Below are 24,933 nucleotides of genomic sequence, written 5' to 3'. Positions count from 1 at the left end.
GTTACATTCCCGTTTTACGCTTCCGCATTGTGCTAGTCGGGGTGTGACACAACCTTTCTTCTTCTGCCCGGTCTGAATCACTACCATCATTCCTCAACTTATTATTAGATGGAGCAACATAATCAGGATTCTTTAGGTGTCCAAATACTCCTCTGAACTTAGGAATACCATCTTCTTTTACATGTTTATACGAAGCTAATTTGGCCAGATTATTACCAGTAACATGATCTAGAAAAATCTTTGGCTGCTCTTTCTTGACATTTTGAAACACTTCATTAATGAACATCTATATAAATCTTGGATACTGCAACCACTGATCATCTCCGAAATTCACCTTCATGTTGTCAAGAATCATGCGAGAGAAATTGTACTTTATATTCAAGCACAAAGCAGCCACCGTGCTCATCTGGTAATCTAGAATCTCCTCGTAACCTCCTTTGCGATGTCCTAGGAAATGAACTACAATATGAACAAGATACTTGAACGGCCTTGATAATGCAGTCTTCCTTAAAGCTAATCTGTTCAAAGAGTCTCTGTAGCCCATTCTAAGCAAGCATCCTTTCACCATCTTTTCATCAAGATCAACAGGATCTGACGGTTCATCCCCGAACTCCAAAACCTTCCAGATCAACTCTTCATTCACCACAATATCCTTATCTTGTACTTTCAAATGAATATCTTTCCTAGACACCTTGGCATTCTTCCAGAAACCACACACTGTGCTCTCGTACGGATCCACTGAACGTGTAATAGCTTTGTAGATTCTGGATCTTTTCAGAAATGGCATGATCACTTTAAACTTTGCCGCTTTTGGATCCACTTCGTTCAAATATGAACAGATGTTGTGTTTAGGATCAGTAATTTTCCCTTTCTTACCCATCTGAAAACACAAAACAGATACACATGTTAAAATTGAATTCAATCAACGGATAAGTTTTATTCAACGCATAAGTTCCACTTAACGAATATGTATATATCTACGTGTATGTCCGTTTTGAATGTATACGTCAGATCCAACGGATATGTTTGAGTTAACGTATAAGTCTGATTCAACGTATATGTCTCATTTAACGTATATGTAATATAGCGCATATGTCAGATTTAATGTATAAGTATGATTATTGACCCTGGTCAACGCATAACTTGTACTACACATATGTCAAGACATATGCAGCGTATATGTCCATGTTTTGACCAAACTCAAAAACTTAGATCTGCAAAATATTTGGACTCAACAACTAACATACTATCATCGTTTATGTCCGTGTATTGCAATTTTGAGTTCAATTGTATCAATTATAAACGCTCAAGTAGTCAAAACCCAAGATATATGAACGGATATGTTTTGCATTTCAGATCTAAAATAAACCCATTATAATCCAATTAACTACTACCAAATCATTCGTTTTGACAAAACTATTCTATTATGATGATCATTTGGTTTAAAATATGTTTGCTCACTCAAATTTGACTTATACGTGAATCCTGTTACTGTTCATCAACAGATCTGAAAACATCAGCTCACTTTTCAGATTTGAGTTGGTGTGTAAATCACCAAAACAAATATCTCCAAACAGAATAATGGCACAAACACACTTCTTGAAAAATTGTTAGGAAGAGGTTTTTGAAAGGTCAGGCACATAAGTAATGACTTATGCGCCGTAGTCATGTATATATATATATATAAATAGATATATATATATATCTCACTTATGCGGCGTATAAGTACTGAAACTTATGCGGCGCATAACTTATGTGCCGCATAAATTTCAATACTTATACGTTGCATAAGTATGTCCTGGAAAGATCTGATTTCATGTCCTATTCACACCACTGTAATGTCCCAAGTACAAATTAAATTCCTTGTACATTATAAGAATAACTTAAATAAGCTCAGTTTGAAAAATCACTATTTTACCAAGTCCAAATTAATAACCTTGAGTAAAAAAGATAAACGTTTTGATTATTTTTTGATTTTGATTTGAACAAAACAAGATTTGTTGTATAATGAAAAACCCCAGAGTGATAGTTCACTCGCACATCAAGATTCGAACACTAAATCAGAAATAAAATCTTTTTGAGTTTTTCAAATAGAGACAAATACCAAATGAAATTAACAAGTGAAACTAGAAAAGTACAACAATCACATATTTTTGTAAGTTTGAGAAGGGAATCATATTGACCAAATTGCCCTTCCATCACAGCTATATTTTCAGTGTTTATTATGACTGGTGTTAAGTCAATCATTGGTATTGTTGTCCACCTAAACCTTTTTAAACAAATGATTCAGGAATTTCCGTGATACATTTAATTGGTTCAATTAGGCACAAGATATCATGATTTATCAGTTCTAATCTTGATTCAGGCGTAATTTGATTTTTACATAGTCACCCCAACTTGATTTAAACCTTAGAATTAGAAGATAAAAAGATTTTTATTTTAAGCATATCAGCAAATAATCCCCACTACAAGACATACCCCCGTTATCAAGCAATACCCTAAGGTCCTTTCCCATGGATGAGTATGCACGATTTCATCTGTCGGCTTGCATACATTGTGTCCCTTGTGGTCCGTTTCTTAATGGTAATAAGATGCCAGCAAGGGGACAACGTATGTCTAACAACTGATTTTGATCAAGTCAGTAATGAATTTAATACATAAGTACTTGTGCGATCAAGTTTAATGACTTATAAAGCAGCTTAGTCTATGGGTTTGCTTTTTAAAGCTTGTTAAATATTTATCGAAATGAATACCCAGATGATAAACAGCATAAAGACCCAATGGATCCAGGAACCTTAAAGCATCCCAACAATATAGGATTTAAGGCCATAAAACCATACATCATTGAAGCGTTAACCACTTACTGATAGCTATGTTTTAACAAATTTAAACAATCATTCTGATTAAAAGGCTTGAGTATGACCAGCTATTACATTTCTTCCATCATTATCAAGCTTTAGATAGAAACTAACACCCCATCCATTTGGCAATTTTAAGTTTATATCACTTACTTTTCCCTACTTGTTTGTTTTAAAGGCCTACCAATGCACTAATACATTTAGGCACACAGCCTTTTATGCCTACTTTTTACTAGATTTGGGACCAGGTGATCAATGTATTATCAGCTTCCCTTTTTTCTTCAAAAACTCATTTTCTAAGGAGCAACATTTTTTAATGTTTTTGATATTTTCAAATTTATATTGTTTTTGGCTTTTTCAAAATTTTCAATGTTTTTGGTTTTTCTTAAAAAACCCCATGAAAAATTATTTACAAAAGAAAATTTTGACCCTGATGTTTAGGTTCACAAGGTATCCAACACACCTGTTATCTCGGTAACCCTCTTATCAACACCATCCAAGACTTTTAAACCATTAATTTTAAACAAGTATTGAAATCGTGACTTATCAAAAGCTTTGGTGAAAAGATCTGCTTTTTGTTCATCGGTGTGAATTTTGTCTATGGTAATCAATATCTTTGCGTAGCAATTACGAATGAAGTGATACCGTATCTCAATATGCTTAGTTTTAGAGTGGTTCTTAGTTATCGATATAGCTACATTATTATCTACAAAGATAGGGGTAGTAAGATAATTCAAACCGTAGTCCCGCATCTATTGTTGTATCCAAAGAACCTGAGAACAGCAACTGGAAGCAGCTACATACTCAGCTTCACAGGTAGACAACGAAACCGTGGTTTGTTTCTTGCATTGCCAGGTTACAAAACCGTGGTCTGTTTTGTAAATATATCAGAGTAGCGAGTTCATTTTAGCGGAAGTCTTTAAATATTAAAATATTAATTTACATTATCAAAATTACTCGGGAATTAAACACCCGAGTTTCAGGTTTACAATATCGTGATATTAATAATACAAGGATTTGTAACATTCAAAAACGAGCCATCTCGAGCGATCTTCTACGACTCCAATCCATGTATATCATCTATTATCATCTAATTACCTACAAGGGTGAGAAAAACACGCCAACTATATGCTGGTGTAACGTTGACTCGATAAAACAGTCGTTAAATACAAACATAGTTTTCTGTTCACAATCTCATCAGGAATGCCTGTCCATTCCCGGGATTTGTACCACTGCCCTACACACACAATTCAAAGGTTCCCCGAGTACATAGCCCCTGTTCGGAGATAACCTTCCCTTAGGTTATGTAACCATGTTGGAGAACCGGTTATGACTGACTTGGTTTTGTATGCCAATTATCAATTATGTTTGGATCCAGACACATGTGTATTCAGTCTGAGTTGCTTTTTATTATCTATTTTGTATTATAACGAGTAGAGATTATATCTCATACAAACAATTTATCAGACTCTTTGTAATAAACAACCAGTCTATTACAAGAGTAAAATCAGTTCAGACAGTAAAAGGTTAACGTGTTCACCTTATGTTATCAGTAGGAAATATCAACCTCCTTGGCTTCAGTATGCTATTAACCTATATGTATAATAGGTTTGCATAACTACCTAGTTGGTATTATTCAGCAGACTTTAAGTCTGTTTCAGTTTCAGCAGACTCGAGGTCTGATCAGCAGTCTCTTAAGTCTGACCTAACCTTAGTATAGTTATAGTCGTTTTATGAAAATACTTTGAATTTACATATGACGTTTGAAATAGCACGCTTTGGCCTAATAAAGGATATCACGTTGGCAAACTTCTCCAGGTAAGCAAACGGGTCCCGCGGTTGATTGGGATTTGTACAAATTGCTTTCCTTAGGCAAGAAGAGTCTACTAATGATACCCCCCTTCCAGTTACTACATGCCCGTCAAAATAATAGTTTTGATAACATTACTTCACATGGAAGCAACGTCTTTACTTTATAAAACATTACTTGGAAAATATTAACAGTTTAATGACTATACTCTTAACTAAGTTATAACTAGGTATTTAAAGTAACTAGTAAAGTATCTTAACCCTATTCCTACCTTAATCGGCTTGACGGAGCTTAAGAACTTAAGAAATCAGCAGCAATTCAGCTTGTACTTCGTTACAAGATTAGCAGCTCGTTAAACAGTGTAATGACACCTCGGTTCTTCACGAAAACGGCCCTCGACACCCTAGAACACCCTTAGCATGATTACCTAGGCTAAGTGTGTGAAATGAAGGTGAAAATAAGATGCATTGGCTTGAACCCGTAGCTGCCCTTTTGTAGGCGAGTTTTGCAGACCATCGCGTAGCGCAATGGCCTTTTCCCCAAGGCCGTCGCGTAGCGCGACAGCGCAATTAATCAGAAGCGGCCACGTGTTGACACGTGGTTGGCCACGTGTCCCGGGTTACTTAACCTGGTCATCGCGTAGCGCGATGGACCAGTTGGGTTTGGCCGTCACGTAGCGCGTCGCCCCATTTTTCTTGAATTGTGTGATTCTCTGTCGCGTAGCGCGACGAGTTCATCAGGAGACCGCGTGGCGCGACGGGTCTCAAAACCCAAATTTTTCATTTTCAGTCCTTTAGTTTTCAGAATTGGCATTTTTAGCCCAAAATTAGATGGGGTATTTTCACGGTGTTACATCCTCCCCACCTTTAAAAAAATCTCGTCCTCAAGATTTATGCAAAGAGATGTGGATATTTTCGTTTCATTTTGGACTCAAGTTCCCAAGTGAATTCCGGACCATGTTGGGAATTCCATCTTACTTTTACCAATTTCAACCTTTTGCGCTTTAAAAACTTGGTTTGACTATCTTCTATCTGTATCGGCTCTTCTACAAATTTGAGTTTCTCATTCACTCGTACGTCTTTTAGAGGCATAGCAAGTGTCTCATCAGCTAAACATTTTCGTAGATTTGATACATGAAACACGTCATGTATTCCTTGCATCTCTTCGGGTAACTCAAGTCGATAAGCTACATGTCCTATTCTTTCAACGATTTTAAATGGTCCAACAAAACGCGGACTTAACTTTTCTTTCTTTCCAAAACGAACCACACCTTTCCAAGATGATACTTTGAGCAACACTTTGTCTCCTTTTTTGAATTCTAACGGTTTTCGTCTTACATCAGCATAACTTTTCTGTCTGTCACGTACTGCTTTCAATCTTTCTCGGATTTGTATTACTTGGTCGGTTGTTCTTTGAACAATCTCGGGACCTGATATCTGATTATCACCAATTTCAGACCAACATACAGGTGTTCTACATTTCCGTCCGTATAGTGCTTCATATGGAGCCATTTGTATGCTTGTGTGATAGCTATTGTTATACGAAAATTCCATCAACGCTAGGTGAGTATCCCAGCTTCCACCTAGATCTATAACACAAGCGCGAAGCATATCTTCCAATGTTTGAATTGTTTTCTCACTTTGTCCATCTGTCTGCGGATGATAAGCAGTACTCAAATTTAACTGCGTAACCATTGCTTTTTGAAAACTTCTCCAGAAGTTGGAAGTGAAGCGACTATCTCTATCAGATATGATTGACAACGGCACACCATGCAATGATACAATGTTTTCCACATATAGTTGCGCCAATTTATCCATGCTATATGTTTCTTGAATTGGAATGAAATGGGCTGATTTGGTCAGTCTATCAACAATGACCCAGACAGCATCATTTTGTCGTGATGTCTTAGGTAATTTCATAATAAAATCCATGGTAATCATATCCCATTGCCATATCGGGATCTCAGGTTGTGTTAACAAACCCAACGAATTTTGATGCTCGGCTTTAACCTTTGAACATGTCAAACACTTAGCCACATACAAGGCAATCTCTTTCTTCATTCTGATCCACCAATACTCATCCTTGAGATTATGATACATCTTATCGCTTCCCGGATGCATCATATACTTAGATTTTTGAGCTTTTTCTAATATTTTCTCTCGTAGATTTCCAACTATCGGCACCTAGATTCTTTTCCCTAATCTGAGTATATCATCGTCACCCTTAACTAATTGATCTATTTTTCCATTTTCTTTTTCAGCCTTTATGTTATTTTCTTCTAGTACCAACTTCTGAGCTTCCTTGATTTCAGTTAATAGATAAATTTTGAGTTCTAACCTCAAAGCTCGTACTCTTTTTAGCTTTTCGTGCTCTTTTCTACTTAAAGCATCAGCCACAACATTAGCTTTACCTTCATGATAAATGATTTCGCAATCATAATCATTTAACGTCTCCATCCATCGTCTCTGTGTCATTTTCAATTCTTTATGATCAAATTTGTGCTTTAGAATTTTGTGATCAGTATAAACGGTGAATTTTACACCATATAAATAATGTCGCCATAATTTCAACGCGAAAATTATAGCTCCAAGTTCAAGATCATGTGTAGTATAATTCTTTTCATGAACTTTTAACTGTCGTGAAGCATAAGCAATTACCTTCTTCCCTTGCATCAAAACACATCCCAATCCTGTATGTGAAGCATCACAATATACAATGAAGTTATCTTGTCCTTCAGGCAAGGCTAAGATAGGTGCATTTGTCAATTTCTGTTTAAGAGTTTCAAATGCCTCTTCTTGCTTCGGTCCCCATTCAAATTTCACAGACTTCCGAGTAAGTGAAGTTAATGGAACCGCTATCCAAGAGAAATTCTGGATAAACCTTCTATAATAGCCAGCTAACCCAGAAAACTTCTTACTTGAGTCGGAGTTTTGGGTTTCTCCCATTTAGTAATTGCTTCAATTTTTGCTGGATCAACTTGAATGCCCTTCTCATTAACAATATGCCCAAGAAATTGGACTTCGGACAGCCAGAACTCACATTTAGAGAATTTAGCATACAACTTTTCCTTTCTTAATGTTTCCAGTATGATCCTTAGATGGGTCTAATGATCCTCCTTTGTTTTGGAATAGATAAGAATGTCATCAATGAAAACAATAACAAACTTATCTAAATAAGGCTTGCAGTTTCGATTCATCATATCCATAAAAGCCGCTGGAGCATTAGTGAGTCCAAAAGGCATAACAGTGAATTCATAATGTCCGTATCGGGTCCTGAATGCTGTCTTGGATATGTATTCTTCTTGAACTTTCAATTGATGATACCCGGATCTTAGATCAATTTTGGAAAAACAACTTGCACATTGTAATTGATTGAATAGATCATCAATCCTTGGCAACGGATATCGATTCTTGATCGTGACTTTATTCAATTCCCGGTAATCAATACACATCCTCATTGATCCGTCTTTCTTCTTAACAAACAATATTGGAGCTCCCCAGGGTGAAGAACTTGGTCATATGAATCCTTTTTCTAACAACTCATCCAACTGCTTTTTCAGTTCTTTAATTTCAGTCGGTGCTAATCTATAAGGAGATTTAGCAATTGGAGTTGTTCCTGGAATTAAATCAATTCTAAACTCAACTTCTCGATCGGGTGGAATTCCAGGCAATTCATTAGGAAATACATCCTTGAATTCAGTGACAATTGGGACCTCTTCTTGTTTCTTAGGCTCGGGCTCCTTGGTTACATAAGCCATAAATGCTAAGCAACCTTTTCCCAAACAATGACTAGCCTTTATTTTTGAAATGATTCCTATCTTACCAGAATCTTTATCGCCAGCTGTTCGCATCATTTTATTGTTTGGAGTTAGAATTTCAATAGTCTTTTCATTACATAGTATTCGGGCTTGGTTGGCAGCTAACCAGTCCATCCCTAAAATAACATCAAATCCAGCTAACTCCATTGGTAACAATTGCACTGGCATTTCATATCCGGCTAAGATAATATAACTATTTAATTCCTCAGATATTCGGATTAAGTTTCCATTATCCGTTTCTACTTCATATTGATTATTTAGTTTAGCTAGAGGTTCATTCAATAGACTACAAAACTTATAATCTATAAAACTTTGATTGGCTCCTGAGTCAAATAAAACCCTAGCATAAACATTATTAATAGGAAACGTACCAGTAATCACGACTGGTAATTCTCCCGCCTTCTGCGTGTTAAGCATGAATGCACGGGCATTTCCCCTCTTGGCTTCATTCCTGGCACCACTACCACTGGCGCCACCAACTGCCGGTTTCTTTTTAGGCATTCCGCACTAAAGTGCTCTTTCTCACCATAATCAAAACAGACGATTAATTTCTTCCTACATTCCTCCTCCTTGTGTCCCAGTCGTTTACAAAAGTTGCAAGTTGAATACGGATCAAACTTGCGAACATCAACTTTCCGTGTAGGCTTCAAACACCTCCCGTCATGTCGCTTACCACAGTTTTTGCACATCGATCGGTTAAATGCAGCCGACCTCTCCTTCCCTTTTTCAAACTTTCTTTTCTCATCAACTTCACGCTTCTTCTCAGTCATCATCTTCCTTTCCTCCTCTCGATTTCTAATCATACTATCCATCAAATATCCAGCCAGCTCAATAGCAGACTCGGTCGTTGCAGGCATGTGTGATCTTACATGATCACTGATTTCCTTTGGCAAACCATAAATATATCGAGTCACCTTGTTATATTCGGGAGTATATAACATAGAATTCTTTTGACGATCATGAGATGTGAGACCTTCGGATTCGATTGATATCGGTCGAACAAACATGTGGCATACATGATGTTTAGCCGATAAGCAGTAAGATACATCAATGAGCCTATCATAGATTGGTATAATGTTTGGTCAACCTTCTCCCCGTTGGGATCAGGACCGATACCATGATTCAATGGTAGAGGAGTATTGATAGCCGATGCATCAGTCATGTTGAACTTTGCCAATACGTCATTGACATATTTGGTCTGATGAATAAAGATACCATCTGACAACTATTCTACTTGAAGTCCAAGAAAGAATTTCATCTTCCCCATTGCACTCATTTCAAACGTTTTCTTCAGTACTTCCTCAAACTGCTTGCACAGAACATCGTTTGTCGACCCCAAAATGATATCATCGATGTATATCTGCACGATCAGTAGATGTCCATCAACAATGGTGAAGAGTGCACAGTCAACAGTTCCTCTAATAAACACGTTGTCCAAAAGATGTTGTGACAACGTTTCATACTAGGCTCTCGAGGCCTGATGCAGACTGTAGAGGGCTTTATCAAGGAGGTACACTTTGTCTTTATGGATCGGATCGACAAACCCCGGTGGTTGTCCCACGTAGACTTCTTCACTAATATTCCCATTAAGAAATGCTGACTTCACATCCAACTGATAAACTTTGAAACTTTTCCAAGAAGCAAACGCCAGAAAGATCCGAATAGCTTCTAGCCTTGCAACTGGTGCATAAACCTCGTTGTAGTCGATACCTACCCTCTGGTTAAAACCCAATTCAACAAGTCTTGCTTTGTTTCAAAAAATGATTCCATTCTCATCACGTTTACACTTGAACACCCATTTGGTGTTAATATGCTTCTTGTCCTCAGGAAAATCAACCAATTTCCAGACCCCGAGCTTCTTAAATTGCAATAGTTCCTCTTGCATCGCATTGACCCAGCTCTCCTTGGTCAGGGTTTCTTTGTACGTTTTAGGTTTGATCTGTGAAATAAAACACTTGAATGAGAATTGATTTTGAAAGGAGATACCTTTGAGTAGAAACACTAGAGATTTTGATCGATTTGACGTCTCGTTTGAACTCCAGTATTCAAATCTCATATGATATTATCCTCAGGATGGTAGGATAAAGTTCTTAGCACCACTTCTGTAGGTACTGACACTTCAGGTTGGAGATTGTTCTCACTCTCTTCAGTAGCAATGATGGATGGAGAAATAGCTTAGATAATCTCCTCATCTGATTCACCATCACCATCAAAAATAGGAGTAGTCTCTAGCATGTCATTAGTTTGAACATGATTTGGTACATCTTGAGGAACTGACATAGAAACTTCAGGTGTTGGTACATAGTCTTCTGACAAATGTTGATTGTATAACATCGTCAAAGTCTCATCAGAAAGAACCTCTTCAGGAAGCTTGAAACTCTCCCAAAGACTTTTGTAATCAAACAGCCTAGAATCCCCTGGTCGTTGAACAGTAGGATTATATCTTTGACAATCAACATTTTGGACTTGAATAATATTGTGGAGGCTAGGAATGTATACATGTCTTAGTGGACTAGCATACCCTAGAAAGAATCCTTCAACAGATTTGGGATCAAATTTGCCACTTGGGTCAAGAACAGTACAGGCTGATCCAAACGGTTCAAGCCACTTCAAATTAGGTTTTCGACGATTTAGAAGCTCGAAACACGTCTTGCCGAATTTATTGACTGTAAGCACCCGGTTAAGTGTGTAGCAAGCTGCTGCTACTGCTTCCGACCAAAAATTCACTGGTAATTTTGAATCAGAGAGCATATTTCGAGCTGTTTCAATCAAGGTTTGATTCTTTCGCTCAGTGACCCCATTTTGTTGTGAGTGTACGGTGCACTGAATTCATGAAGAATCCCCCGGTCTTTACAGTACTCAAGCATTTTGTTGTTCTTGAATTCCGTCCCATTGTCACTTCTTATTCGCCGAATCGGTAGATTATACAAATTCTCCAGCTTTTTGAATAAGATCATTAGGGAATCATATGTCTCATCCTTTGATTCCAAAAACATTACCCACGAAAATCTCGAATAATCATAGGTAACCCCAAGACAATAAAGTTCTCCTGTGATACTTTTGACATTCACCAGACCAAATAGCTCCATATGGCGACGTTCAAACGGTAAGTTGATGGTGTTAACAATTTTCTTCGGATGTGATTTCTTTGTCTGTTTTCCCTTCTTACAGTCCAAACACTCTTCATTTAACTAAAAATTTCTCACATTCACTCCTTCTACCAAGTTATTAGGAATCAGATGATTCATCTTCCTCACACTGATATATCCCATTTTTCGATGCCATAAAACTGACTCTCATTCTGATGCCCTCGAAATGAAACATTGAGCAGATCCCGACGATGTTGATGTTGTACTCATATTCATGACATAAAGATCATTTTCTCGAGGAGCACGCATAAGAATCCATTCGCCGGGAATTTTGAAACTCGGTTTCAAAATTAAACATTCTCGGTCAGTGAAATGTGTAGAGAAGTTTTTATCACAAATTTGTGATATGCTCAACAAATTATTCTCCAATTCTAAATGTAGTTAACATTCTCAAAAATAACTTTCCCATTCGTCAATGTGCCTTCTCCAACAGTTTGACCTCCGTGGTTTCCCGCAAAACCGACATACCCTCCATGAATAGATCTCACATATTTAAGAAGATGGACAGTACCCGTCATGTGCCTAGAGGCTCCACTATCCATTATCCAACGAGAATCGTGAGATCTTGGAAGCCCCTGCACATATAGTAAACAGTTTTAGTGAAACAAGGAAACCCAAGCCTTCTTTGTCTTTTATACAACAACCTAATATCATCAATATCTGAATCACAAGACAATAAATCCTCACTAGTTACTTGTGTCTCAGATTCAGTTATCACTTCCTCAACCACCTCTGGTGGTTTAACAACAGTTTTCGCCACCCAATTTTGACCTACAGCTTGCCTTTTGTTGTAAAAAGATGTTTGACTTGTCTTTGAAACTTTTGATTTTGAAACATCAGTTTTAACAACCTTTTCAACATCAATTTTAACTGACTCATCACGTTTTAAGATTTTTACATTTTCAGGAACACTCATTTGTTTCTTCTCAATCACATAACCTAGGCCAGGTTTCTTGGTAACAGACTTTTGAGATGGAGCATGATCATTCTTAAATCGACTGGGACATGCATAGAAAACATGCCCAATTTCATTACAACAAAAACAACGTCTCCGGTCAACAAACTTGTTAACCTGAGATGTCATTTCAGATTGTTCACGCTCTACCTTTGGTTGACAAAACTCTCGGTTAGATTGATTTCTAAAGATTGCTTCTTTTTCAGATTCCAAGGTCTTACCATGCACAAAGATAATAGGATTTGGTTTAACACAATGATATTGCTTGTGATAAAAGCTTGTCTTAGAAAATCTCTTCGTATTAACCTGCTTTTCCCTTTTAGAACCCAGATTATTAACCTTGTCAAAACTTTTAATTTCAATATTTTCCTCACTCAACACTGATTCTGCAAGGTTGATTCTGGTTGTCATGTCACAACCAGAACTCTCATTTTCAGACTTTTCAGATTCAACACAATTATCATTACCAGACTCAGTGGTATCATGCAATGGAGTCTCAATTTCCACATTCAGCGCCATTTTTAAACCCTTAGGTTTGTTTGGAATATAAGCATTCCACATTGGTGGAGGCACAGCATGATAATCTACACTTGATGTTATGTTCTCATTCACATCAACCTTGGATTTTGGCATAATGTGATCAAGAACATATGATGAAGCAGCATAACTCACCAATTTAAGTTCACTCTTTCTGTCTCAATCTTGAGTGTTTGCAACTCAAGTTTCAGAGCTGCATTTTTATCAATGTGTCTGTTAATGGCAATTTGTTTATCTTCAACAGTATGTTTTAACATAGAAATTGCCTTTTGATTTTGTTGAATACTTGCCCATAAATTCTTTTCACATTTTTGCAATTTCATAAATGCCTAGTTAACCCTTTTAAGATCTAGCAAAGTTTGGTCATAATGTCTTTTCAACTATTTGATTTCAAGGGTTTTAAACTCACACTCATCACATGGCAATTCACATTTTTCACGTATATTATAATTTAGAGTTACCTCATGTGCCATGAATGCCTGATCTGTTGGAGAACATTTTTCACTTGAAATTTCAGAATCTTCATCGGTTTTCTTCAACTAGATCTTTAACGAACTTATCTTTTACCTCAACAGATTCCTCCTCATCACTTGAATCTTTGACTTCAGGAAGCATCACATCTTCTTCATCTCCTAAGTCAATCTTTTCATGAGGTACTTCTTCTCCATTAAACCAACCTGCAAAACTTTCTATGATATCAGGTGGAAATAATGAAATCGGATAGTCAGAAGGAACCTTATGAAGTTTGTCATATGTTCGTGGAAGTTCGTCATCTAAATTATTTTGATAATCTTTTTGAACAACCTTGTCACCTTGTTCATTTTCTACTTTGAACATCTTGTCCAATCCTTGATCCTTAACACAATCATCCACTTTGTCCTCAATCTCTTTAACCACATTCTCAATCTTAGCATCAATCACATTCTCAATCTTATCCTCAACCACTGTTTCCACCATAACCTCTTACTTACCCCCATCAACCATTTGTGCCACATTTTATTGGAACACCGAGTTCTAATTGAAACCTTCATCTACTTGAGCTGTAGCAGCTTTTTGTTGTTAGGTTGACGCTTCAGTCGGTTTCTTGCCTTTTGGTGATTCTCCCTCGGGACAATGATATATTGCTTGCTTGTAGTAATCCCGCCCAAAGGGATTTGCAGCATTATCCTCCACATTCTTGCTTGTGCATTCCCTCTTAAAGTGTAATTTTTCTTTACAACGAAAACATCTCACTTTAGACATATCAAAACCTAATTTTGATGTCGAACCATCTAGCACATTTCCAGTGATTTCCTTGACCTTTGTGCTCTCCTTATCACACTTGCCATGCACCACCGTATATCAATCATTTCCATTTCCTCTGTGTCAATTTGGTTGTGGTCCTCTTTTGTCATGTTATAATTTCCAATATGACCAGCAACCAAACACTCGTATGACTCTAAAACTAATCCAAGAAATGCCATATGTTCCTTTACAGTGTCAGTGGCCAGGTTTATTCTACAGATTTACAGCAATGTTACAATGTATAACATCAGAATCATGTGTGTTTGAGGCTTGAGAAACTGGAATTGTTCCTGAGTAACTACTAGTGTAATGTGGAGCAGTAGTAACATTGGTTACACAAGCTTGTCCAGCTTACTCTGCACAAAAAGCTATGGGAATCTTAGGATTTAAAGAAGTAACAGATTGTGACCCTTTGAATTATAACCCAACATCCTATGAAACTACTGTTGATTTCATCATCTGCTTTTTCCTAAGCTCCAATTCGTGTGCTTCAAGATTTTCAATAAATCTTGCAAGGTTCAGTCGGGCATATGCTACAGGATTTGACTGTTAGATCATTATAAATGCGCCCCACTCTTCAGGAAGTGCATCAGCCAGTTTATCAGTGTACTCATAATCAGGCTTGTCAATGCCCAATCTTTTCATCTCATTCACCAAATGGCAATATCGCTCAACCAACTGTGTAAATGTTTCCCCCTAAACCTAATTAAAGATATCAAACTCTTTCTTCAGTAGTGCCATCTTACTTTTCCTCATGTCAGGGTTTCCTCTGTCTTTATTCAATAGAGCTTGCCAAATTGAGTAGCATGAGCCATTGTGTTGTAATAGTTGAAAATTTTCTGCTTTAATGGCTTGTTGAAACAGATTCAACATCTTCTTCTCTCTTAGAAACAGACTTTTGTCACGCTCAGCAATTTGTGACAACCTATAGTTGCTTCCATTCTCATTCTTCGGGCATAATGTATTATTCCTCAATAGACGTCCATGTCTCGTAGTTCAAAGCTTGAACATACGTTTCAAACTTGTCAGTCCACAACGGATAATCTTCCATTCTAAGAAGCTTGGGAGGCTTGTTGGATGTCCCCATTTCATTTCCTAGGTTAATGTTTTGAAAGGCAGAAGGCTGTGACACAAACACACTTAGATTTTCCATGTTGGCCAATGAAAGTCAACGGATATGTTTGATGGTCAACGGATATATTGGATGGTCAACGGATATGTTTATGGTCAAATGGATATGTGTGTTTAGTGAGGTCAATGGATAAGTAGTGAATGGCCAACGGATATGTATAGTATTCAACGTATATGTATACAAACGTATATGTTGTTCACCTTATAACGTATGCGGCATATATGTTATACGTCGTATATGTTATACATGAATGACATATGCGTTGGAACAAATATACGGGAATAAGCATATTTTTGGTATTTTGGCAATTTGAAGGTTCAAATGATGTAGGAATTGGATGAAAACTTGAAGGATTTGACACGGATGGGTAAAAAACAAATTTTGAAAGTTTGGAGAACTTTTGACGGTTGAATTTGTAGTTAGAGAGAAAACCTTGAAAAACTTGTAATGTTCAAGCTAGTAATGAGCCATAAAGCTCTGATACCACTTGAAAGAGGATGCTATGCTGATGTAGACAACAATTAGGATCTCTAGATGTTACAGCTTATATCTAAAAGTGCGGAATCCATTGAGATTGAACGCAACAAGTAAACATTAAGCATATACTTCATTGACAACTTCAAAGAATACAAGATATAACACTTAGGCAACTTTCTCTCTCTACTCTCTCACTCTAACATTCACCAAAAGTCTACTGAATAACGCATACGTCTCCTTTTTATAGGAAACAACATGTAAGACACCAAGGCCGTCTAAGTTGTACGGCGCTTATTTTATGTGCCGAATAACATATGCGGACCTTGTGACTTATGCGTTAATCACATATACAAAATCATACATTTTACATTTCAAGCCCTATACAATTGTCACACCCCGATCCGGGGCCTAGAAGCGTGACCATCAGTTGGTACCTGTTTTGTAAATATATCAGAGTAGCGGGTTTATTTTAGCAGAAGTCTTAAAATAATAAAATATTAATTTACATTATCAAAATTACTCGGAAATTAAACAACCGAGTTTCAGTTTTACAAAACCGTGATATTAATAATACAAGGATTTGTAATATTCAAAAACGAGCCATCTCGAGCGATCTTCTATGACTCCAATCCTTGTATATCATCTATTATCATCTAGTTACCTGCAAGGGTGGAAAAACACATCAGCTATATGCTGGTGAAACGTTGACTCGATAAAACATTTATAACAGTCGTTAAATACAAACATAGTTTTCTGTTTCACAAACTCAGCAGGAACGCCTGTCCATTCCCTGGATTTGTACCACTGCCCTACACACACAATTCAAAAGTTCCCCGAGTATATAGCCCCTGTTCGGAGACAACCTTCCCCTAGGCTATATAACCCTGTTGGAGAACCGGTTATGACTGACTTGGTTTTGTATGCCAATTATCAGTTATGTTTGGATCCAGACACATGTGTATTCGGTCTGAGTTGCTTTTTATTATCTATTTTGTATAATAACGATTTTAGAGATTATATCTCATGCAAACATTTATCAGACTCTTTGTAATAAATAACCTATCTATTACAAGAGTAAAATCAGTTCAGACAGTTTAGCTCATTTTTGCTTGTTTTTCGCTCTCTTTAACCATGAACAAGTTCCGGGACCTACATTATACAAATGTGTTAGTAGAATACAAATCTTAACAAAAAATGAACATAAAGTAATAAAATATTATATAAAAGGTACATGGGATTCATGTATATTAAACGTTATATCAAATATCCCCACACTTATCTCTTTTTCGTCCCTGAAAAAATCTAATTGCAATGGGATCGGAATCGAAGAACTATGGTCTTAAAAACATATTGGGTTATATTAAAGCTTCGATAAACGTAAAAACCGCGATTATCGATATTGTTGTCCACTTAAACCCAGCCACCAACCTATCAAGCCCCCAAGCACATTAAGAAATTATGTTTAAGTAATATCAAAAACCTATGGGTCTCACACCTTTTGAGTCAAGATTCACCAACCCTATCTCAAGCATAGTAAAGACTATTAAAAATAATCGAGTTGAAGCAAACTGGTTCAACATATCACCGTAAGATAAGAACCCCTTAATGGTAAGAAGAAAATACACTTAGATGGAATTATGGATGATAGGTCAAGTGAGGTCGTACGAGCATGCCCTAAATAGTATTGGACTTCGTACTATATATTAACTAAGAAAATATTTATTGATTAAAAACTTTCGAGTCCCAATAGTGTATCCTCAGAGTCACCATGCCCTTGGTAACACATAAATTCTCAGTCTCGTCTAGTATGTGCATTTTGGCCTCTTTTTCTATTTTTGAGAATGCTTCTTTGGCATTTTTCATTACATAACTTTTCTCATTTACTTTTGATTTTCAGACCAAAGCTAATAATGCAATCGCCAAGAGTTCCTGGCAACGGCGCCAAAAACTTGATGTGCTAAAAGTAATTATATAAAAACATGCTAATCTAGACACTAAGTAATAAATTCTAGACTCTTAAACTTAACTAAACTACTAACCGGCAAGTGAAATGGTCGACTCTAGTACAACTAAGTATGTCCGGAAATCAAACCAACAAGACTCTTTAAATTACGTAACTAGCTAATTAAACTCAACTAATACTGACGCGACTATTTATTTGTTCAAAGGGGGTTTTGTTTATAATACTAAATTAAGACTATTATTAAAAACAAGTAAAATAAATGAAAACACAAGTTTGATTAAATCAGATGATGATGATGATGAGAAAACTACCTAGGCTAGAATCCCCTAAACTTCAGTTGTTAATTAACCGGGAAAATATTTAGTTATGGACTGGGAACGTAAAATAGAAACATAAAAGAAAATCCGAACAGGACCCCTGACCCTTCTCAAGAGACACATATGGGTGTCTAATAAGTTTTAACTCACACCAGTATTAAAAATCAAGTTTCCTTACGGTCACCTAATTAATTATGACTTAGTTCCTTTATACGAAATCCTACCTTACTGTGCGTAAATCAAAGTGTAACATCCTAAAATTTATAATGTTAAATAAAGAAAGTTACGTTTAGTGATTTCGCGTTATTAATTAATTAATATCGTGAAAAGAACGGATCATGGACTTAGATTAATTGAGATGGGTTAAATGAGAATGGGCCTTAGGTCCATGGGCTTTAAGGGATATAAATATCCCCTAAACCACCATAAAACCCTAAACCTCATCTCTTTCCATTCTAATCTCTACACATTCAAAAACACACACACCATAAACGAGCAGGATCCGAGAGAGAGTAAACGTTAGTTGGTGCTAGATCGCCGTGACGAACCAAAGCAACAAGACCAGCTCGTGTTCGTAAGTTCGACTCGTTCAAGGTACGTATATGGTTAGAAATCGTTCGTATAGGTTCGGTTTGATTTGAGAAATGGTAGATCTGAGTTTGTATGGTAAAAACGAATCCAACAAAGCTAAACTTACTGAAAATGGTTATGATTTGATGGGTTAATCGATTGATAAAAAGGACCCGTAACCTATATGCCTAAATCGCACCCTCTAAACATCGATGTTAGGTCGATTTGATAGTTGGGGTTTGTAGGCGCTGGTCAGACGATTCCATGGGTACCTAAATTGAGTTATTTGGTTAAGGAACGAAGGATTTAAGAGCGAACAGAACCTGCAGACGACAACTTCGCCTGCAAGCTAAGTTCGCCTGATGAACTTCGCCTGCAAGCTAAGTTCGCCTGATGAACTTCGCCTAAAGCTAAGTTCGCCTAAGGTTTAACTTCGCCTAAAGCTAAGTTCGCTTAAGGTTTAACTTCGCCTAAAGTTAAGTTCGCTTAGAAAATAAATGAAAAACCTAATGGAAAATGTGTTAAGACAGTTAATGTAAATAAAATTTTTCCAAGCTGACCTGGCAGCTCGACCCCAGCCAGGGGCTCTGCCCCTTGGACCCTGCTAGGGGCTGCCGCCCCTAGACCCCGCTACCAGGGGCGCTGCCCCCGGACCCCCGTTCGTTGTGGGTCATATAAAGATAGAAATACAACATGAGTAGTAGTAGTTAATTGATACGTGTAAATATTATACAGTTAGCCGTGCACAGCTAAAGAAGGGAATAACTATTAACGGAGAGCGTAACAGGATTCAGGTGAGTTTCTAGCCCCATTCCTTGTTATGTTTTCGGGGCTGTGTGCATACTCGATGTGTTTGTTAATACATTTATCCTAAGTGATAAGTGTATGCCATATGTGATATATGTGATAGACATGAATGATTGCTTGACGGTACGTGAACGATCTTCGGATATTGCACGTACTGTCAGGTTGCAGCGCTAAGAATAAGGTAAGTATGATATGTATGCTTATGTGTATGAATGTGATAAAGTTAATAAAAAAAGGAAAGTATGGTTGTATGGTAACAAAGAGGGAATCGAACCCTGCTAATATTCGAGAACTAGGGAACCGAACCCTACTAATATTCGAGGAAAGAGGGTACCGAGCCCTAATAATACTCGAGGAAAGAGGGTACCGAGCCCTTATAATACTCGAGGAAAGAGGGTACCGAGCCCTAATAATACTCGAGGAAGGAGGGTACCGAGCCCTAATAATACTCGAGGAAGGAGGGTACCGAGCCCTAATAATACTCGAGGAATGCAGGGCGTAATGCTCTTTATAACGTAAGATGTGGAAGTAAGAAAGTATGAAAGTAAGAAAGTATGAAAGTGTGAATGAAAGAATATAATTTATTGTGTATTGTATAACGTATGATTAACTAAAACTCACTCAGCGTAGCTGACTTTTAGTATGCACGCAGGTGAGTAGGATGAGACAGCTGGCTTGAGTGGGGACACATGGCAGAAGAATAAGAGCCTGGCATCTGAAGACTTATGATGTTTTAATTTTAATGCTTTAATGTTGAAAGACAAAGGATGTTTTGAGACAAGTTATGAATTATGTAATGTTTTATGAAAGTTTTATATTCCGCGTAAAGTTTTAAATTAACTCATTTAGAACTGTGTTTATGAGTAAATCCAACACGAAAGTAGGGCTACCGGTAACGGGGCCTTACACAAAGGCGGTTTAATATATATAATTGATTCAATAGACAATAATAAATAATCAAACCTAGACGGACTACTTACAAATAACTAAATCTAGCCAGATTAAATAATAAAATTCCATCGATAACCTAGCACTTTACAAATTTTAGGTTAGCAGCAAACTCAGGTTTAATTAATTAACAATTATTATTCCTATGATCTTATTGCAAATCAATCATAAAATAATCAAGAACACAAAGTAATTGACCTAATAGTAACATATCATAATGACAAACAATAATCAAGGCAACTATGGAATAATAACAATCAATCAAACAATCCTAAATATCCATATGCATCAATTTAATATAATTAAAGTTTTTACTAAATCATAAAACCATAACGATAAATAAACCCCAAATCAAATCACAACGTCAAAGTAGGTTAATCATAAACCTAGGCAGTCTATAATGTTTAGCCTAGCATCATAAAATCAAACAAAACAATAATAAAGGAAATCATGGCGAAAATAAATAAGAACGAAAGATTTAAGGCGATAAAACCTGTGGTCTTCGTCCTTAATTAATAAGCAAGCCACCGACTGATTCCTTGTCTTCAAAACCTCCAAAATATCACCTTTTGAGCTCCCAAATTTGTCCAAGTTGGCTAGGGTATTCAGGTTATGATTAAGGTTTAGTTTAGGGGTCTTTAAATAGGAAAATGTCAAGCCCAAAGCCCAAAAATCGAACATTCTAGAAACTGTGGGTGGTTACGACGCACGACGGGCTTCCCCTCTCCTGGTCGCGCGGCGCTCCGGCTGGGGGGGGGGGTAGGCCTGGTCCGGTCCCGTCCGGTTCATTCCTGATCTGGTCCGGTTTGTTTCCTGATGCTCTGGTTCACCGGTTTAGCTCATTTTTGCTTGTTTTTCGCTCTCTTTAACCACGAACAAGTCCCGGGACCTACATTATTCAAATCTGTTAGTAGTATACAAATCCTAACAAAAACCAAACATAAACTAATAAAATATTATATAAAAGGTACACGGGATTCATGTATATTAAACGTTATATCAATGATCTAGTTTTAGGATCTGCATGTGATGTGATTATATAAAAGAGAGAGAAATAAATATTTTCCCATCCTATCACTATGTCTTATATTTAATCCTATGGTTCTAATCACTTCCTACACTTCTTAGGAAATCTTAGCTTTTTATTCTAACCTTGCTCTATATAGCTCCATCATGCAACCTAAGGTATATTCTAAACTTTAATCTCTTGCTTCATCCCATATAGCTACCTGCGTCATGCGTGAAAATATATAGTTTGTCAACATAAATTTTAGCAAGTAATCACGATTTTCGTACATAATTCTATTGAAAATGACAATTCTTTGCGATAAACATGAATCATTACAACTAGCATAACAATAATAATAAAAGCCATTTCTTTCGTCCCAAACGGGTCGAGTTACTCCGACGGCGTATGACCATACTAATGAGGATGAGATACCAACAACCATAAATCAAAAATAAACACATAGTCACATTCGCACGTATCAACTAATTAAGCAATTGCATATCTATGCAAATAGTGGAATTGTGGTGAAAATTATAATCTATTTAACTTGTGAATGCATAATGCCCTCAAAAATGTAAAACGGTAAAAATGGGGGTTATGATTACTCACCTTATCGAGTGGGTTAATGAGAATGAGATGATGATAAAGGTTAGGATAGGTACGGTCAAGCTCCTCGAGATACGCCAACAAAAGTTCCTAGTTGTTAACAATAATATTAATTATTTATAAACAAAATAATTTGCAAATACAAGACTTAATTATGACGGATTTGGGACTCGATAGGGTTTACTAAAATTTGAATTAAAATATTATTAGTTTAATTATCATAATTATTATGGTTATTATTATTATATTAGATTCACAAATAAAATAACGAGAAAGTTAAATGACATAAATTTTGGATCAAAGAATAAAGTTCGGTTCATAGGTATAGGATTTTATTATATATGTATATATATATATATATTTCTTTTTATATAAATGAAGATTTTTTAAAAAAAAACGGGGTCCGTTTTATCAAAATAATGTTTATTTAATGTTATATAAATGTAATAATATAAAAAAGATTGATTAAAAAGTATTAAAAATAACTCAAAACTGGGCTTGTGGGACTCGAACCCGCGCCCCAGGCTGGTTCACACCTTTGAGAAACATGCGCGGGCCACCAGGCAAGCGCCTTAATTTGATTAAAAGATGGAACATAAAATGTAAATACACTACATCTAGTTCCAAGTTCTTCACAATCAAACCCTAGGATTTAAATCGATTCAATTGATCAATGTTGGTAAAAATTAAATCGGGGTTAACCTTTGCTGGATAAAAACGAACCAAAAGCATATTTTAATTACCGATTAAGAGCACGACAAGGCAGAGAACAATGAACTAGGGTTACGGCTTCAAACTTGGATTCGATATGGCTCTTTATGGCTTTGTATGTTGCAATTAAGTTAGGGGTTTGAGTCGTGATGATGAGAGGATAACACCCGTTAATTTTAGGTTCAAAGATTTAAAGCTTGTAAAGTATGTATATTTCTCGAGAGTTATCCGGCATGCCTCGTTGACCTTATCATTTTCCCGGTACGTTAAATCATTTAACTTTTCTTTCAAGTTGCCATATCCTTCAACTTGGAGGGGCTAGGATGAGACATTTTATATTATAACATAAAACACAAAACCCTAACTCTCCCTGCCCCCACTCAGCCGATCGGACTATCTAGCAGCCTCCCCATCCTCGTTTTTCTTTTTTTGCAGCCAAGTAAAGGTCTAAAACTTCAGTTGAAGGTTAGTTCTATGTTTCCCCAAGTCTTTTACACCTTAATTGATCATTATATCGCGCGTATTGATCGATTATCGGCTTGTTCTAGGCTAACCGGGTGGCTGTCCAATTGAGCAATTCCGGGACTGTTTTGGTGGAGGTTTTTGCACCAACATCTTCCTAGGTATGTCTAGTATAACATACTTCAAGATTATGCACATTGGTGTTAGTTTAATTGGTCAACTAGTTGTAGTTTGAAAGATAGTTTTCGGTTGGCTAGAATGGTAGATTGTTGCGTTTAACACAAGGGATGAAGTAAGCGATGATCAATTCAGTTCGGATAGCTTCGGTTTAATATACGGGCTGTTGGAAAATGATTTTATAAGTATTGGGGCTGAATTGGTTGTCGATTATTCAAACGGGTCGATACAACGCGCATTTGCGTTTATTGAATAGTTGGTGCGTTGTACTTGCGACTTACTGACCCATTTGACACGTGTAGCGTCGTGTGGACTTGTTGGCTGTAAATTTATCATATTGGGTTCGCACGGGGCTGATTTGGATGTTAATTACCTAAACAACTCTTAAACGCGCGTGCTAGTGTCACCTAGTGCTTCCGGGGGTAATTTGGAAATTCTCTATTCCCGGGAGTATCTAAGGGTCGTGTAGGTGAATGTAAGGCCCCGGGGGGCTGTTATGATTGAGTTTGATGAGGTCAAGGCTTTAGGTAACTCGAGCCATGTTAGAACGTCTCGTAGGATAAACGAGTCCTTACGATGTCGTTAGTAATGATTGTATGCAAACCAACAGGCGTTTGAGTTTTGGGGATACTTAGGGGTTCTCTAGCTCGTGGTGAAATCGTGCCTTGTGTCAGGTGAGTTCATGATGCCCCTTGTACTCTTTTTAAGTTTTTGGGCTAGCATGCACACTTAAGTGATTTTGCTTGATGAATCGTTTAAATTATTTTGTATGGACTTACTTGTGTAGGGTAGGCCTTGGGATGATATTATTGTATGTTTGTATGTTTGTTTATACATATATTATTGTATGGCCAATAATTGGCGATGTTTATTAGTCGTTATCGACTAAGGATGTTTACGTATGCCTACTTTGTGTTTGCATACGTTGGATGAGAGGTTACGTGTTTGGGTTGTACGTGTGCTCGACCCTGATGTTATTACTTGGATGATAATTATAGGGATATAATTATATGGATGTATGTGTGTGTATATATATATATATATATATATAAGTATGATTATTTATTGATGGTGATGGCCTAACTGTTGTATCCCATTTATTTTAAAACTCTTGGAATGATTATTATGATTATTATTATTTTAGATGTCAATTATTAAAACTTGAACTCACTCAGCTCAAGCTGACTTTCTGTGCATGTTAGTGTGAGTTTCAGGTTAGGAGGAGGATGCAGCTACTTGGACGGTGTAGGGCATACTTAGTCGGAAGTTTTAATAATGAACATTTTTCTTTTAAAGTTTTATTAAATACATTGAAATTTGGTTTTGGGCATAATTCCAGGGTTT

At 36.8% G+C, this 24,933-nt stretch overlaps 1 protein-coding gene across 1 annotated transcript; it reads right to left on the bottom strand.

Moving 5' to 3' along the window:
• Positions 1-8,182: 8,182 nt before the first annotated feature.
• Positions 8,183-8,632, bottom strand: LOC143576121 (uncharacterized). The gene has a single exon (XM_077060299.1). It carries the CDS (start codon positions 8,630-8,632, stop codon positions 8,183-8,185), a length of 450 nt encoding a protein of 149 aa, XP_076916414.1.
• Positions 8,633-24,933: the final 16,301 nt, after the last annotated feature.

Source organism: Bidens hawaiensis, unplaced genomic scaffold (assembly GCF_021521415.1).
Source record: "Bidens hawaiensis isolate Kalapana, Puna unplaced genomic scaffold, B.hawaiensis_p1.1 tig00027998_1, whole genome shotgun sequence".
In the NCBI taxonomy this organism is placed as follows: domain Eukaryota; kingdom Viridiplantae; phylum Streptophyta; class Magnoliopsida; order Asterales; family Asteraceae; genus Bidens; species Bidens hawaiensis.
The sequence above is the reverse complement of the archived record's forward strand: the minus strand, read 5'-3'. Positions and strand labels throughout refer to the sequence as shown.

Bases quoted from the DNA above. Each gene is read 5' to 3' on its own strand.
- LOC143576121 (XM_077060299.1), bottom strand. From the start codon at position 8,632: ATGGAGTTAGCTGGATTTGATGTTATTTTAGGGATGGACTGGTTAGCT.